Source organism: Odocoileus virginianus, chromosome 24 (genome assembly GCF_023699985.2).
Source record: "Odocoileus virginianus isolate 20LAN1187 ecotype Illinois chromosome 24, Ovbor_1.2, whole genome shotgun sequence".
Lineage (NCBI taxonomy): Eukaryota > Metazoa > Chordata > Mammalia > Artiodactyla > Cervidae > Odocoileus > Odocoileus virginianus.
The window spans coordinates 36,774,783-36,790,250 of record NC_069697.1 but is presented as its reverse complement, the minus strand read 5'-3'; the positions used below and the strand labels follow the sequence as shown (position 1 = coordinate 36,790,250).

Sequence of the window (15,468 nt, the reverse complement as noted above, 5' to 3'; positions counted from 1 at the left end):
CTATCATATTTCTCACCAGTAACTCAGGAGAGAATTTTAATCATCAGCTCCTTTCCACTGACATCCTGAGGACAGTGAACACAGCAATTCTCATTTAGGACGTAAGCACTTGGGGAGGAAATGTGGAACCCAAAGATAGTGATTCAGCAGACCCAGGATGTGACCCAGGAATCTATAGGTTCAATGAGCATCCCAAGTGATTGTAATGAATTGGATTTTTGATCTGTATCTTGAGATAACATTGATCCAAGGGGCAGTTCTTTTGATTCTGGTTCTAAAACACAACTTGGATCTGTGTTTTCCTTTCTGTTTCCACTGTGACTCTGCCCTTGTTCAGGCTCTCACGTAGAGCTCTGACTCTCTGCTATATTTTTCTTCTCCACATTCCTTCCCTTAAAACTGCCAACAAATCTTCTACTTAAACCAAAGGTAAAATTCATATTTTGTCTCTTAACAAACCCTATTAATAGCTAACCATTGAGGAAATTAATCTCAAAATTTTTAATATCAGTTTCAAACCTTCTATATTATAGATTCAAGTTCATCTTCAACTACATACACTTCAATATCATTTTGATTCCTAGACCTTTTATAATTACCCGCCCACTCCTGAAGTTGTGTCAAAATCTGTGATTTCCTCAACTTGAACTGGTCTGGTTCAAATGTCCTCTTTGCCTGAGATTCCCTCAGCCCTTATATATTTCCAACAATCCTCCTTGGCCACCACTTTTTTAGTGCATTTACTCTTGATTTTGTTTATATTTCAGGTCTTTGTGTGTCTATTTGTCTTTCAAGTGTTCTACAGTATAAAGTACACACTCATGTTATGATTCTAAGCAGTGTATTTAGCCTTTCTGCTCTGCTTGCTAATTTTGGTTTTTCTTAAATTAGGAACAACAAAACCATATCCTGCTGATATTGTAGTTCAGTTCAAGGATGTATATGCATTGATGGGCCAAAACGTGACTTTAGAGTGTTTTGCACTTGGCAAGTGAGTATGCTCACAGATTTCATTAATGTATGTAGAGTTTAAATCTTGTATTGTTAGGAAAAAAATGTTAAAAATATTTAGCTATAAACATAGAGTAAATTACCTTTTAAGTGTTGTGGACCATTAGCTCGGTTAATAGCTTGTTATCTTCTTGTTATCTTCTATTTAAGTCCTGTTCCTGATATCCGATGGCGAAAAGTCCTAGAACCGATGCCAAGCACAGCTGAGATCAGCACCTCTGGAGCTGTCCTCAAGATCTTCAATATTCAGCTAGAAGATGAAGGCATATATGAATGCGAGGCTGAGAACAATAGAGGAAAGGATAAACACCAGGCAAGAATCTATGTTCAAGGTAGATACATTGTTTTAATTTTCCACACATTTAATCAATATCTTAATTAAAACCATTTTCTCACTTGAAAAAACTAGCATAAAATGATAAAGCTTAAAAATAGTAATGTGTATTACATTGTGAAAAACAATGAAATATTTATCTTTATGTCTAGCTAAGTCACAAAAATGAGTAGAGGAGTTAGGAATTTATGCCTCTGGTATTGCAGGAACATGAATGGATCAATAGTAGTGTTCTTGATAATTTTGTGAAAATTACAATTCATATGGCTTGTTGACTTTCTTCAGACTCTTTTTTTATTTGTAGAAGAACCTATGCATTATGACATAGTTTAAGCCAATGATTCACAAGCTTTACCATGTTTTAAAATCATCTGGAGGGCTTTTCTTAAAGACACAAATTGCTGGTTCTCATACTCAAGAGTTTCAGAGTTAGGAGGTCTATTTGGGGTGTGAGAATTTGTATTTATAAAAAATTCTTAGGAGATTTTGATGCTACTTGTCCAGGAGCCACTCTTAGAGAATCATTGGTCTAAGGAAAGTTTTTCTTTGATACAATTTTTTGATACAAGTATTTAATTGAAATAAGCTTTATTTGGGAGGAGAGAATATAGTTTCTCAGTCAATGCTTAAAACTTTACATCCTGAAATCCTCCCTACAATGTTCTCCAATGTGAAATTTGCAGGTCACACCTGAATAAATATCTAAGGCTTCAATGAGGTCATTCACTGAAAGGATGCGTGTACACAGAGTGCATCCTCAGAGGTAGACACAGTAGGAGCCTTCTGGCAGAAGAGTTAAATAAAGGAGATATTTTGCCCTTGAGGAGTTCATACTCTAGTCATACCATATAAAAAAACCTCCAAATTTATATAGTCATACACAGTCAAATAAATATATACCCCTACATGTGTATAATTATAAAGAAAATTGTGAGTACAATATGGGGAATTACATATGATATTTATAAAGCATTTGATAAAGGGGTGCCTTAGTCTCATCAAAGGATGAACGATAGGAAAAACTAGGATGATGCCTGAGCTGAACTGGAATACCAGTAAACTAAAGGGTACTGTGGTAGTGTCAAGACCAACACTTACTTCCTACCCCTAGACCCCAGGCCTCTGTCTATACAAGAATGAAGTAAGCGTCTCCAATGACCCAGCACATGTAGCCTCATCACCACCATCTCATAATATCCACTAGGATTAGGATTATTTTAACTTTCACCTTGTGCATTTCATTTGCCTTAAGAAGCCCTTGGACCCCAGGGCCGTCTTACGGGCTACACTTTAATACCCACACAGCTCTGCACCTTTCCTACTCAGACTCTATATTCTCTTCATTCCTAACTTCTGAAGTCCTTATAATATGCCTCTAGAACACATAGTCCACCATTATCAGAATCCCCTATATCTGTAACTTCTTTGCACATTCCCTTTAGTCTTTGCTGTAACTGACACTGTTCCTACTGCAGACCGCTCAAGCAGTGGCTGAATTTTCTTTCATAACCCTCATCCCCAGGTGTGACTTGTATACTTGTCCTCCTTGATCTTTATTGCCATTGCTAGACTATCTTTCTCTTCCTTTAATCATCTAGTCTATAATCTTATGTTACCAAAAGTACAATCCCTTTACAAGCTCAAGTTTAAGTGTTTAAACTCTGATCACCACCTTTCAAACTTCGATACCCAGATTCCTACAATCCTTTTAATCTACCAGCAACTATAATCAGTTAGTCTTACTCTGTTTTAACGTCGTCTCGCTTTCCCTAACTTGGCCATCTCTTTCCTAAGCCTGGGTTCAATCATTATCATTTCCCTGCACACCAGCTTAGCTCACTCATCTCTCTCCACTTTGTCTTGCTATTTTGGCAAAGAGTAATACTGGAAAACTCTGGCTCTCTGCCCTAGTGTCAGAACCAAAGAACTTGAATATGACTTGAAGTGAGCACTACCAAGTTGATTAGCCTATGTCTAGTTAAACATCACAGCTTCACTAACTGTAAATAGGCCCTTAATGTTGCTTGGCAGCTAGACTATTTTTCCCCAGATTTACTTACTCTCTCATTTTATTAGATGACCATATCATGCCTTCATGGTTTCCTTTAAACCCACAGTAATTCCTTCTTCAACCTTCCTCTCAGCTAATAACTTGGCTTCCTATTTTACAGAGAAAATGGTAGTAATTAAATTAGAACTTTCACAAACTTCTGTTCTGTTTCTACTAACACTTGTATTTCCAGACTTATCTCTTTTTACTCTAGAGTCAGCTGTTCTCTGAGGACAACACTTCCACTTGTGCACTGGACTCTATCCGTCTTACACAATATATTGAAACGTAATTCTTTCAAACTTTAAATATCATTTTGAAAGATTTACAAGAAAAAGATCAGTTATTTTAGTGTTATTTATGAATCAGCTTTCCAACAAAACATGGTTCACAAATAGAAAAACAATTATAAATTGAATTAGAATTACCTTGTCTCTAATAATGTAAAGTTTACCTACAGACCTGTATACAACTTCAATGATTCTATCATTGATTCTAAAACTCAGAGAGTATCTTATGTATTCTCCAGAAGAAAGTCAACTAAGTCTAATATTTGTCATCTTGAGTTGATGATGAATGCTGAGACTTGCATTTGCATTTACAATGTTCTTTACTTTTTAGCATTTCCTGAGTGGGTGGAACACATCAATGACACAGAGGTGGATATAGGCAGTGATCTCTACTGGCCTTGTGTGGCCACAGGGAAGCCCATTCCTACCATCCGATGGCTGAAGAATGGATATTCGGTATGTGTGTTCAAGTGTTTTGCAGTTCTTAAGCCTATGTTCAGGTAACATTTCCTATAATCCCGGGAAAAATTAGCAGGAGTGGCATGTAGGCCCTGAAATATAAAAGTGCCCTTTAAAAAACAACAACAAAAAAGTGAACATAAAGTGTCTTTTTTCAGCTTAACCAGTTTTCTGTAATCTTATGTCTACCTTCTCTCTCTCTCTCCTTATTGTTTCCTTTGTTCCACTTCCCCCTTCTTCCTTTGCATCCATCTCCACTACCTGATATTGTCCTCTTTTTCTTACCACTGTTTCCCTGACCCCACAGAAACAGAGGTAAGAGTGAAGGTCCTACCTTTAGCCCTGGGGACAAGTAGCAGCAGTGGGGTCCTTCTCTACCTTCCCACTGTAATCTCTCAGCTGAGCCGAGAGGGAGAAGGTGGACTCTCTGCTCTGTAGGATGAATAGAACAAGAGCCACTGGGCGTGGTAAGTGGGTTTTACTTCCCCATACCATGGAAACCCCACTCCACTCGACTTAGTTAATTAACAGTGGGGGAACAATAATGTACTTAAATTGGAATACAATCAAGCCCAAACCCAAATGAAAGCATTTCTGTTAAAGTTTTTCAAGGAGACATGTTTTACTTTGTGTTCTTTCCAGTATCATAGAGGGGAATTGAGGCTGTATGACGTGACCTTTGAAAATGCTGGCATGTACCAATGCATAGCTGAAAACACACATGGAGCAATTTATGCCAATGCCGAGTTGAAGATCTTGGGTCAGTATCACTTTTTGTTTCTGTCAACAATCAACAAGAAAGCAACACATTAAAAAGTGTCTTGGGTTCTCTGGATTATATTTAATTTCATGTTACTTTCTTGAATTAGAAATTAAGCATTTCTAAAATGTGGTTTGTATTAAAATGGCATTATTTTCCCTACATTGAAGAATAGTAAATAAATTGGAAGCAATATAGAATATAGAGGCTTTTAAAATGTTTTTAATGGTTAAAGCAAACTTTACACATATAAATTTTTATAAGTCTTGGTTTCTCCTATGTCTGGGCAACTAAATACTGCCAGAACCTCACATAGTACGGCTGCACCCTCAGTGCCTGTGAGGCAGCCTCAGGGAGTCTTTGGCACTTAATAGCTTTATCAGTCCCTGGGTTTCATATCCTACAATTGCTATTCAAAACCTTCAGCACATTCCTCGGTCCCCTTACCCCACACTGAGTTTCTTCTTCATGAAAATTGAAAATCATGGAGATAAAATGTTTCAATTTCCTATCCCTCATTCAAAACTATCTGAATCTTTACTACACTTGTCCTTTAGATACTCTTTATCCAGAGGATGATGTACGTGTCCTCTTGTCCAAAAATAATCCCTTTACATCTCTATTCAACGCACATCCCTTCTCTTTGTGTGTGTATGTGTGTGTGTGAGTGTGTAAATGTGTGTATGCGTATCTCTCAAGATGCTTCTCTTTCTGGTCATGTTTTCCTCTTGAATTCTCCTCTCCTTTGTGTTTAGTGACTTGATGCTGATACCTCCTATATTATTTCTTCTTGATCACTTCATTTTCTCCTTTTCATCCCTTCCTTTGCTCAGTTGGAAATCTTGCTATCTTCCAGAGTTCCATTCCTCTGGCTGCATTCCATTTTCTTTCTCATTCTTTCACATATTCTATAGTATTATTCCTGAATTATTTTTATTTTGAAATTAAAGTTATCCTGGATGATATCTTCTGCTCCCATTAACTGTCAATGATCCCTTAATGTATATCTCTGGGTCAGAGTTTTATCCTCAGCTTCTGTCTCAGTATGAAAAACTTCTTAGCAGAAATGGTCATCTGGGTAAATTCAGAGGTATCCAAAACTTAGCATGTCTGAAATTAAACTCATTATTTCTCATTCATCCACACCTTTTCCTCTTGAAATATTTACTGTTCTAAAGAATGAAACAATCCATTACATTCTTTTCCCCTATTGCATCTATTAAATTTCTCATTTTTGCCCTATAAATCTTTCTTAGATTTTTTTACATTCTTATTTTCATTACAACTACATTAAATAACACCTTACTATATCATGCCTTTTTCATACTACTTGAAGTGGGTATCATTGAGTTTAGTTATATTTTAAGTAATTAATCCAGATGGGCAGGCTTCCTCTTCGGGATATGATTACTGAAAAGATAAAGCAATAACTCAGTGCAGCCTATTTGATTTTTGCTATACCAAAGGGTAGTTCTTTAAAACAGTTGTACCACTACAAATTGAGTGACACTAAAAGAACATGAAAGGCAGTGAAATAATAATAAGAAAGTATTAAAGAAAACTATCTTTTAAAAGAGTTGAGGCCTTCTTAATTTTAACTTTCCCTGATTCTTCTTAAATTTTAAGGATCATATTCCATTTCTTCCCCTTATAGTCAAAATTCCTTGCTAATATATTCAATCTAGCTTCTTTGGATATCAAGAAGATGTTTAGGCTTAGGCTTCATACTGTATCACTTTAGTGAAAAGTACAAAGAAATCATTTTGACTTTTAGAGAAGATACGAGGTGAGTTTCAATTATTTCCCAAATGTAAACTCTTTTTTTTCTGTTGTAATTTCTTCTTTTTTTTAAAAATTAGTTTATTATTTTTTAATTGGAGGATAATTACTTTACAATATTGTGATGGTTTTTGCAACACATAAACATAAATTGACATACATGTGTACCCCCCATTCTGAGCCCCCCTCCCACCTCGTTCTCCATCCTATCCCTCTGGGTTTTCCCAGAGCACCAGCTTTGGGTGACTGTAATTGTTATACATTACAAAATGATAAGAAAATGCAACAGTTCAGATTGAAAGATCTTTTTGTCTTCAAGCCTAAAGTCTTCCAATCATTTAATGTCTTTTTTTTTTTTTCATTTAATGTCTATTAATGTAGTAATTAAGCAAAGTGAGCATTTTGAGATTGAGATCAATTCCTGGGCATCTTTATATTTGTTTCAATCTATTTTTTGTTTATTGCCTGTAGAAACAGTGTTTCTCATTCTTCTTTCCTGAGTTATTTAGTTAACTTTTATTTATCTACCAAATGATTATTGAGTACTTTTGCTGTATCATATATTAGTCTATAATAAGCTCAATAAAGAGAAAAGAGAATATACATATATAAATGTGTATATATATATGTAAATGTATATATACACACATATATGAACATAGTCTAGATTCTGTCACTAGAAATTCAAATATTACATAAGCATGAAGTCATTCTGATGACTGGACAAAAGCAATTATTTTATTAAAACTAAACTGATTCAAGAAAAATTCTCATTTTATAGATGAATTTAGGCTTTTTAAATATAATTCTATTACATTTTCTCTCATTTTACAAACAATATGTTACCCATAATATTTATTGAACCTAGACAGAATACCACATGCTGTGTTAGGTATACAACACAAGTTGGTTGTTTACTTATATATTTATTGCCAATTATAAAACACGAATTAAAAGAATAATGGAATAACCTAAATCTTTTCCATAAGAAATGTGTTCCTCAGAGTATGTTCCTCACTTCCTAGAAGTACTGAGTTTCAGGTTCACCCCAGACCTACTGAGATCTCAGCAGCATTTTACCAAGATCCTCCGATGGTTCTGATGCTCAGATAAAATTTGAGAATCATGGAAGTAGATGATGAAACACCAAGACCTGGATAAAGATAGACTTAGACTTAGAAAAAGCTGTAGAAAGGACAGTTACAGATGACTGGGATATGTGGAAATAGAAGGAATTCCCCCAGAGTCTGGGGGAAGATGAAGAGATTGAGAAATGAGCTACATGTGGGGACACTAAAGAAAGTGAGATATCATTAAGTGATTTTAGGCTCCAACCTGTTTGCACAATTATTATTCTATACTTTGAGGTAAGGAGATGTATCATGTACTCCTCAGTTAATTAAAAATATCATTCCCACAGCTGTTTGTAGATTGGTCTTAAAGCCAGGGGTCTCTGTTTATTAAGGCATCTCATAGTAACTGCACACAGTTGGTGCTCAATAAATGTTTGTATAATGAAGGAGGAGTCATATAGTTTACTGAAAAGAGCATGCTTGTGAATCAGTTGGAACTAGATTCAAATGTAACTCCCACCTGATAACCTTTCCCTGTGGCACCTTTGGCAAGTTATATAATCTTAATAGATATTAGTTTTCTCACTTGTAAACTAGAGACTGTTCAAAGTGTGGTTAAAGAATACTAATTATAAATATGTGTCAGTATTAATAATGGTGCTCCATTTCCTCCAGCCTCTCACTTAACTTCTGTTGTGCAATTGAGTCAAGAAAATTGAATTAGATATTACCTTAAAAATTATACAGCATTTGACTGCAACTAAAATTTATAATAATCCAGTTATCACCAAGAATTGCATATTTAAAATGGGCAAGATTTGATAAATAAAATATACCTTAGTGAAGTTATTAAAGCAAAGAAAAACTACTAGTGTCTGTTGGTCATAGTGGGTGATATTTGGTGAGAGTGATCCTTTCTGTCTTCCCAGTGGCAGAGCGGTAAAGAATCCACCTGCCAATGCAGGAGACCCAGGTTTGATCCCCTGAAGAAGGAAATGGCAACCCACTCCAGTATTCTTGACTGGGAAACCCCATGGACAGAGAATCCTGGTGGGCTACAGTCCATGGGGTCACAAAAAATCAGACACAATGACCAACAGCAACAATTCTTTCTATTGATTATTAGTCAAAAGGAAATAAAAAGTGCTATAGAAGATTTTTTTTTCTTTTTAGCAAAAAAAAAAGAAAATAACTAGTTCTTTCTTTTTAGCTTTGGCTCCAACTTTTGAAATGAATCCTATGAAGAAAAAAATCCTGGCTGCTAAAGGAGGACGGGTCATAATTGAATGCAAACCTAAAGCTGCACCCAAACCAAAATTTTTATGGAGTAAAGGCACAGAGCGGCTTGTCAATAGCAGCAGGTTAGTCTGGAGTGCAGTTCAGTATTTGGAAAAGTTTGCTTTGTAAAGAACCTCTTTTCATATTCATAATGTAAATGTTTTTGTTCTAACTTTTCTCCACAGATGATATCACAGTTCTAAGGTAAACCGAAATAGTTACCCATCACTGTCCCTATCTATTATAAACATTTAAACATCTACAATTTATAAGGATATTTTAAAAGTGAGGCCCAAAGATTTGTGATAAATTGCCCAAGGCCTCAAAAATAATTAACAATGGGAAATAAAACAGAATCTAATCTTTTCCCTAACAAGCACATCTATAGCCACTCATATTTGATTTAATTTTATGCGATTAGTCTATTCAACATTTCAGTGGAGAAATGAAAGGTGATTTCAAAGTACAAAGTCACCTCTTCCCATCTTCCAAAGTGAACAGGAACTTCAAATCTTCCTAACTACCTATCAGTATCTTAGAGGCTTTGGGATAAAACATAAAGTATATGGCTTGCATAGATGATTTGCATAAAAGCCAAACTGAATGGTTTTTATAAGTTTTATAAGTTTCCCAGAAGAAGTTATGGTTATATTGAGTAATAAAGTATGGGGAGAAGCAAGTCACGTTGGGAAATAAGAGAAGTGGGATATGAAGGTTGAGGAGCAAGAAATATTTCAGTCAGGGGTGTGTGGTATGTGCAAAGGCCCCATGGCAGAGGGCAGAGGATGTATAAAGGTTGTAAGAACTAAAATCAGTGTGGCTGTCTTTAGAGGAAAATGAAGAGTGTTATGGGACGACACAAAGTAAGCTAGATGATCAGCAATGTTTTTTGTGCTGAGGGACTTGGCTTCATCTACTAGTAATGGAAATCTCTCAAAAGGCTTAAATAAGGGAGGGAAAAAAAGTAGCTTTTGCTTGAAAAATATTCTGGCAAAGTATAAAATATATCCAATAAAGAATGTAAGATGGATGCTACCATCTCTATTTTTATATACCTAAAGCCTGGAAAGGTTTAAGTAACCTTCTGAAAATGGGTCAAATGATCTATAAGCTAGAACTTTGAACTTGTGCCATGTTGATATGGAATGAACATATTCCTCTTGTTAGGATAATCACTGGTATGACTGTGTATATGCCAGAAATGGAGTGGGAAGGGGTATGCAGGGACAGCAGCTGTTTCCCAGAACACATTAACTTTTATAGTTAATATGCTTGACTAAGAGTTATTAAGATTTTAACAAAATGATACCTGAAGAATTAGTGTTAAGGAAAAGTCAATTTGTGCAATATAGCGTTGAAACTTTAGCAGTCAGACAATGAATGATACAGACCGTAATCAGAAGGTAGTTCCATTCTCAGGTATTCACCACAACAACAGCCTGGGGCATGGCATTCACTGTTGGCTGCACCATTAGCTCTCTCTCCTTCATGAAAAGAATCTTGCTCTGATTCTTACGAGGACTCATGTCATAGGCCTCTGCAACCATGCATTTCTCAGAACCATGCTTCATGGATTATACTGAGATAATTTTGGCAACAAGTGACTAATTTATTAAAGACTTTGTGGTTCCTGGCTTCTGTGACTGTTTATCTATATCATATTTTCTGAAAATAAGAGGTATATTTCACTTGTATGTGAAATCTAAAATATGCCACAAGTGACCTTATTTACAAAACAGAAACAGACTCACAGACATAGAGAGAGACCTGTGGCTGCCAAGAAGGAGGCGCTGAGAGGAGGGATGGGTTGGGAGTTTGGGATTAGTAGATGCAAACTATTATATACAGACTGGATAAACAGCAAGGTCCTACTGTAAAGCACAGAATAGTCAATATCCTGTAATAAACCATAATGGAAAACAACTTTAAAGATTTATAAAATAAGTAAAAATCCAGGGACGGATAATCCGATGATGACTCTAAGTGCAAACATTATATAATAAAGTTATATAATAATATATAAAGTATTAATATATGTAATATAAATTATGTATGATATATCATAATATATGTGATATTAATATCATATCACCTAGATGTAAAAGTTATAAGAAATGAGTTTTTGGTCTCCTGGGTCTAAGGAAGAGGCAGACAGGCAGAGGGAATAGATTTAAGTTCTGTTAGTATGAAAGATTTAGTTTACATTCATAGAATAATTTCCTAAGTAGTAATTTATACAGAAGCTTTTACTAAGGAAAGTTTTGCAATATCTTTGTTTGAAAGTTTCTAAAAATAAAATATGTTTGTATTTCTTTGTAACTGTGGAAATAATAGTCTGTTCTAACTTCCAAGTCTGAAGTCCTGAGGTCACATTCCTGGAAGATCTGGACTCATATCTTTCAGGCTTGTGACTGGTCTAAATCTGTCTCACAGTGGTTTAAAAATCATTTCACAGTTGTGCATAGAGAGCCACTGCTTCAGTCAGACTCCATGTAGTTCATACATTCAAAATCAGGTTGTTTGAGTGCCTCTTCATTGTTCCATGTCTCCCTCCTTAAGGAGTTTCTGGAAAATAGTATTTTTTGTTTTGTTTTTTCCTAATGAATATATACATTAATCGATAACGTTACCTAGTTAGAGACAGGGCTAAAAACAAAGCAGATAAAAATTCCTGACATCTAATGCAAAGATAGATTAATAAGTAAAACTGAAGTATTTTTCTGATGAAATATGTATTAGGAAGAAAAATTCTGGGAACAGGGATAGCATGAGTAACGCCAGGACAGTAGCAGAGCCTTTTGTGCCTGTGCGCATGTCATAATATCTAGAAGTATCAGGCAAAGCTTTACGGAAAGTGCCACTGTGGAAAACCCTGAAGAATGTAGGAAACGAACTATGAAATTGTATTGGGCCTGAAAAGTCAATCTGAGGACTGTGGCCCCTACTATGGATGAGGTAGAACAGTCACTGGAGGGTCCTGTGACATCAGTGAGTGACATCAGTGAGCCAGAGAGTGATGTGATATTAGTTATATGACGTATATCTTCATGTCTGGCTGACATGTGGGAAAGGAGACTGTAGAGAGACAAGGATGGCAGCAGGAAGATAGGATTACTGTGACAGTCCAAGAAAAAGATGAAGATTGCTTTCCAAAACAATTTGATGTTGGGAAAGAATGTTCTAAACAAAGGCTAGAATGTTTCATCTTTAAAAAGTCTCTGTCAAGCAATTTATATAAAATGTTAATGATACAAAGACATTAGTGTTTTTAATCTAATACATAGAATAATAGCATATTTCATTAAATTGATTTTGTGAAGTATGTATTTTTTTCATTTCATAGGGTACTCATTTGGGAAGATGGCAGCTTGGAAATCAATAACATTACAAGGAGTGATGGAGGTGTCTATACATGCTTTGTAGAAAATAATAAAGGGAAGGCTAATAGCACTGGGACACTTGTTATCACAGGTAAGAAAACATTTGATTAATTTTACATTTTTTTTTAAAGTTTAACAATGCTTAGTTTCTAATGTGCCATAAGACATGTGATTCTGTACTAAGTTTATAAGACAATTCATGAATTGATGTTTCCATTTCAAAAGCCTTCTGGGAAAGTCTCTTGCTTGATGAAACTGTTCTGGGAATTTGATTTGTAGACTTCTTACTCCTTTGCCCAGGGATTTTAATTATACTTATTTTTATTTTGTAATATACTTGATAATATGGTGTCTCCTAATTTTTTGAATTTTGCTTTACTTCTTTATTTAAAAATATATAGATCCCACACGAATTATATTGGCCCCAATTAACGCTGATATCACTGTTGGAGAAAATGCTACCATGCAGTGTGCTGCTTCCTCTGATCCTGCCCTGGATCTGACATTTGTTTGGTCCTTCAATGGTTATGTGATCGACTTTAACAAAGAGAACATTCATTATCAGCGGAATTTTATGGTACGTGTTTTATTTATAGCCTGTCCTTATTTTCATCTTATTAACATTCTGACGTCCCCCACGTGCCTGCATGGGAATTTTTATTACTAAATCATATCCCTGAGACTGAAAAACAGACAAAATTTTTTTCATGGGCCTCCTTGAATTAATCATAGTATTCCTGAACCTTGCTAAAAATGACTAGCCCTGAGGATTTTGGTCGTGAGCCACTAAGGAAGCGGAACAAAACTGGAGTGGGTGGCCTATCCCTTCTTCAGTGGATCTTCCTGACACAGGAATTGAATCGTGGTCTCCTGCATTGCAGGCGAATTCTTTACCAGCTGACTACTGGGAAAGCCCTCATTATGCCCATTTTCTCTTTATTGTAATACAATTTTTATAAGAACGTGCACTCTACCTCATTGTATCTGTACTTTGGGTTCTAAGTGACTTCATTTCAATGGAGGTAAGAGCACAGAATTTAGCCTTTGTTATAATGACGATTTTAAGTCATTTTTTTTTCTTGAGAGTAAGATATAGACAAAATATATACATGGAAAGGTTTGGAGAAGTAGTTCATGTGATTTTTAAAGGTCTAAATGGCTGTATTTTAAGAATAGGAAGCATGGTGGTGTCATTGTATAGAAATAAAGAAAATAGAGGAAGACAGGGAAGTAATGCAGGAATAACAACTTCTGTAGGAACACCCTTGGTTGCACTGATAAGTCTCCTTAAATTGTGATGAATTTAAAGCACAAATTGATCACCTCTTCTGTCAGACTGTTCTCTAGGAAGGCAATCAGTTTAGAAGCCTAAAGATCTGGCTAGTCCATATGCTTAGTTAAGAAAACATCAGTTCTACTTTTAGAAGTCAATTATAATAAGTTTGAACTAAATCAGTATAGTATTTAAGATTTTTCAAGTCCTATGAAATCTGAAGTTTGATACATACCTCTGATAATATTATGCTTTCAAATTGTCTGTTGCTGCTGCTGCTGCTGAGTCGCTTCAGTCATGTCCGATTCTGTGCGACCCCATAGACGGCAGCCCACCAGGCTCCTCTGTCCCTGGGATTCTCCAGGCAAGAGCACTGGAGTGGGTTGCCATTTCCTTCTCCAATGCATGCACGCATGCTAAGTCACTTCAGTCGTGTCCAAACTCTGTGACGCCATAGACGTCAGCCCACCAGGCTCCTCTGTCCACAAATCTCTAGGCAAGAATACTGGAGTGGGTTGCCATTTCCTTCTACATTCAAACTAACTACCCTTAAAAAATTCATCTAGAACATCACACTTTAAAAAGCCAAAACAATCATTCAGTCAGGTTGAGATTGATTTTAAAGGGCTGGAAACACTTATTCTTAATTTGTTATTAGACAGATGCATGAAGCAATTATCAACACAGTATCAATATTTATGCCTTCCATATGTCAGCCATAATTCCAGTTTCTTTCTTTTTAATTTAACAGATCTAGGTACAACTGTGCATATACAGAGAATCTACTGTCTTTCAGTTTCTGAACCAAATTTACACTTTAAAACTAAACAACTGGGGATTTATAGAAGACAGTTTTAACAGAACATGTGATACTTTTTCCTTATATGTCTATTTTGATGTGCTTAATCATAAGAATGCCCAACATTAGTAAATTTGGTACCATTGTCTTTGATAATTTCTTCACATTATGTTTGGTTTTGCAAGAAAGGCAAAATCCACTCAATATTCATTCATTAAAAAATGAAAGCAAACAAAATAAAGGTTTTTTTTTTTTAATTAGACTTTTGAATTTTAGTACCTTGGTGTTATATACTGAATAATGTCTAAAATGCAACAAGTATAATTTATATAAGTACTTACTTTTAGCTGCAGTGGAGTCTATACAAATAAATTGGCAGTTATAAATTGCCCAAATTAAGCTGAAACTTCATATGTTGAATAAGCTGAAACTTCATATTTTCTTTAAAATAAGTTTCTTTTTGTTGATTGATTCAAATAAACATTTCAAAAGAAAGAAATTAGAGGAAGGAAGAAAGGAAGGAAAAGATAGAAGGCGAGAGGAAGGAAAAAAGAGAAAGAAAGAAAAAAGAAGAGAAAGAGATGTTGGGGGAGGGGAGAGAAAAAAAAGAAAAGAGGCACATGAAGAAATAACTGAAATACTAATTAAGAAATTAATATTAAATTGGATGATAATGATGTAAAAGTTGGCTTAAAGCTCAACATTCAGAAAACTAAGATCATGGAATCTGCTCCCATCACTTCATAGCAAATAGACGGGGAAACAGTGGAAACAGTGGCAAACTTTATTTTGTGGGGCTCGAAGATCACTGCAGATAGTGACTGCAGCCATGAAAATAAAAGATGCTTACTCCTTGGGAGAAAAGTTATGACCAACCTAGACAGCATATTAAAAAGCAGAGACACCACTTTGCCAACAAAAGCCCATCTAGTTAGGGCTATGGTTTTTCCAAGAGTCATGTACGGATGTGAGAGTTGGACTT

The 15,468-nt window shown here is 35.5% G+C and overlaps 1 protein-coding gene across 3 annotated transcripts in view; it reads left to right on the top strand.

The window, feature by feature from the left end:
• CNTN1 (contactin 1) overlaps positions 1-15,468 on the top strand; it is a 389,716-nt gene that overhangs the window by 250,300 nt on the left and 123,948 nt on the right. For all 3 annotated transcript variants that reach the window (XM_070454566.1, XM_070454567.1, XM_070454568.1), the window contains 7 exons: positions 892-991; positions 1,162-1,343; positions 4,017-4,141; positions 4,787-4,904; positions 8,967-9,117; positions 12,378-12,505; positions 12,816-12,991. In XM_070454566.1, coding sequence (XP_070310667.1) covers positions 892-991; positions 1,162-1,343; positions 4,017-4,141; positions 4,787-4,904; positions 8,967-9,117; positions 12,378-12,505; positions 12,816-12,991 — 980 coding nt within the window. The remainder of the gene's footprint in view (positions 1-891; positions 992-1,161; positions 1,344-4,016; positions 4,142-4,786; positions 4,905-8,966; positions 9,118-12,377; positions 12,506-12,815; positions 12,992-15,468) is intronic.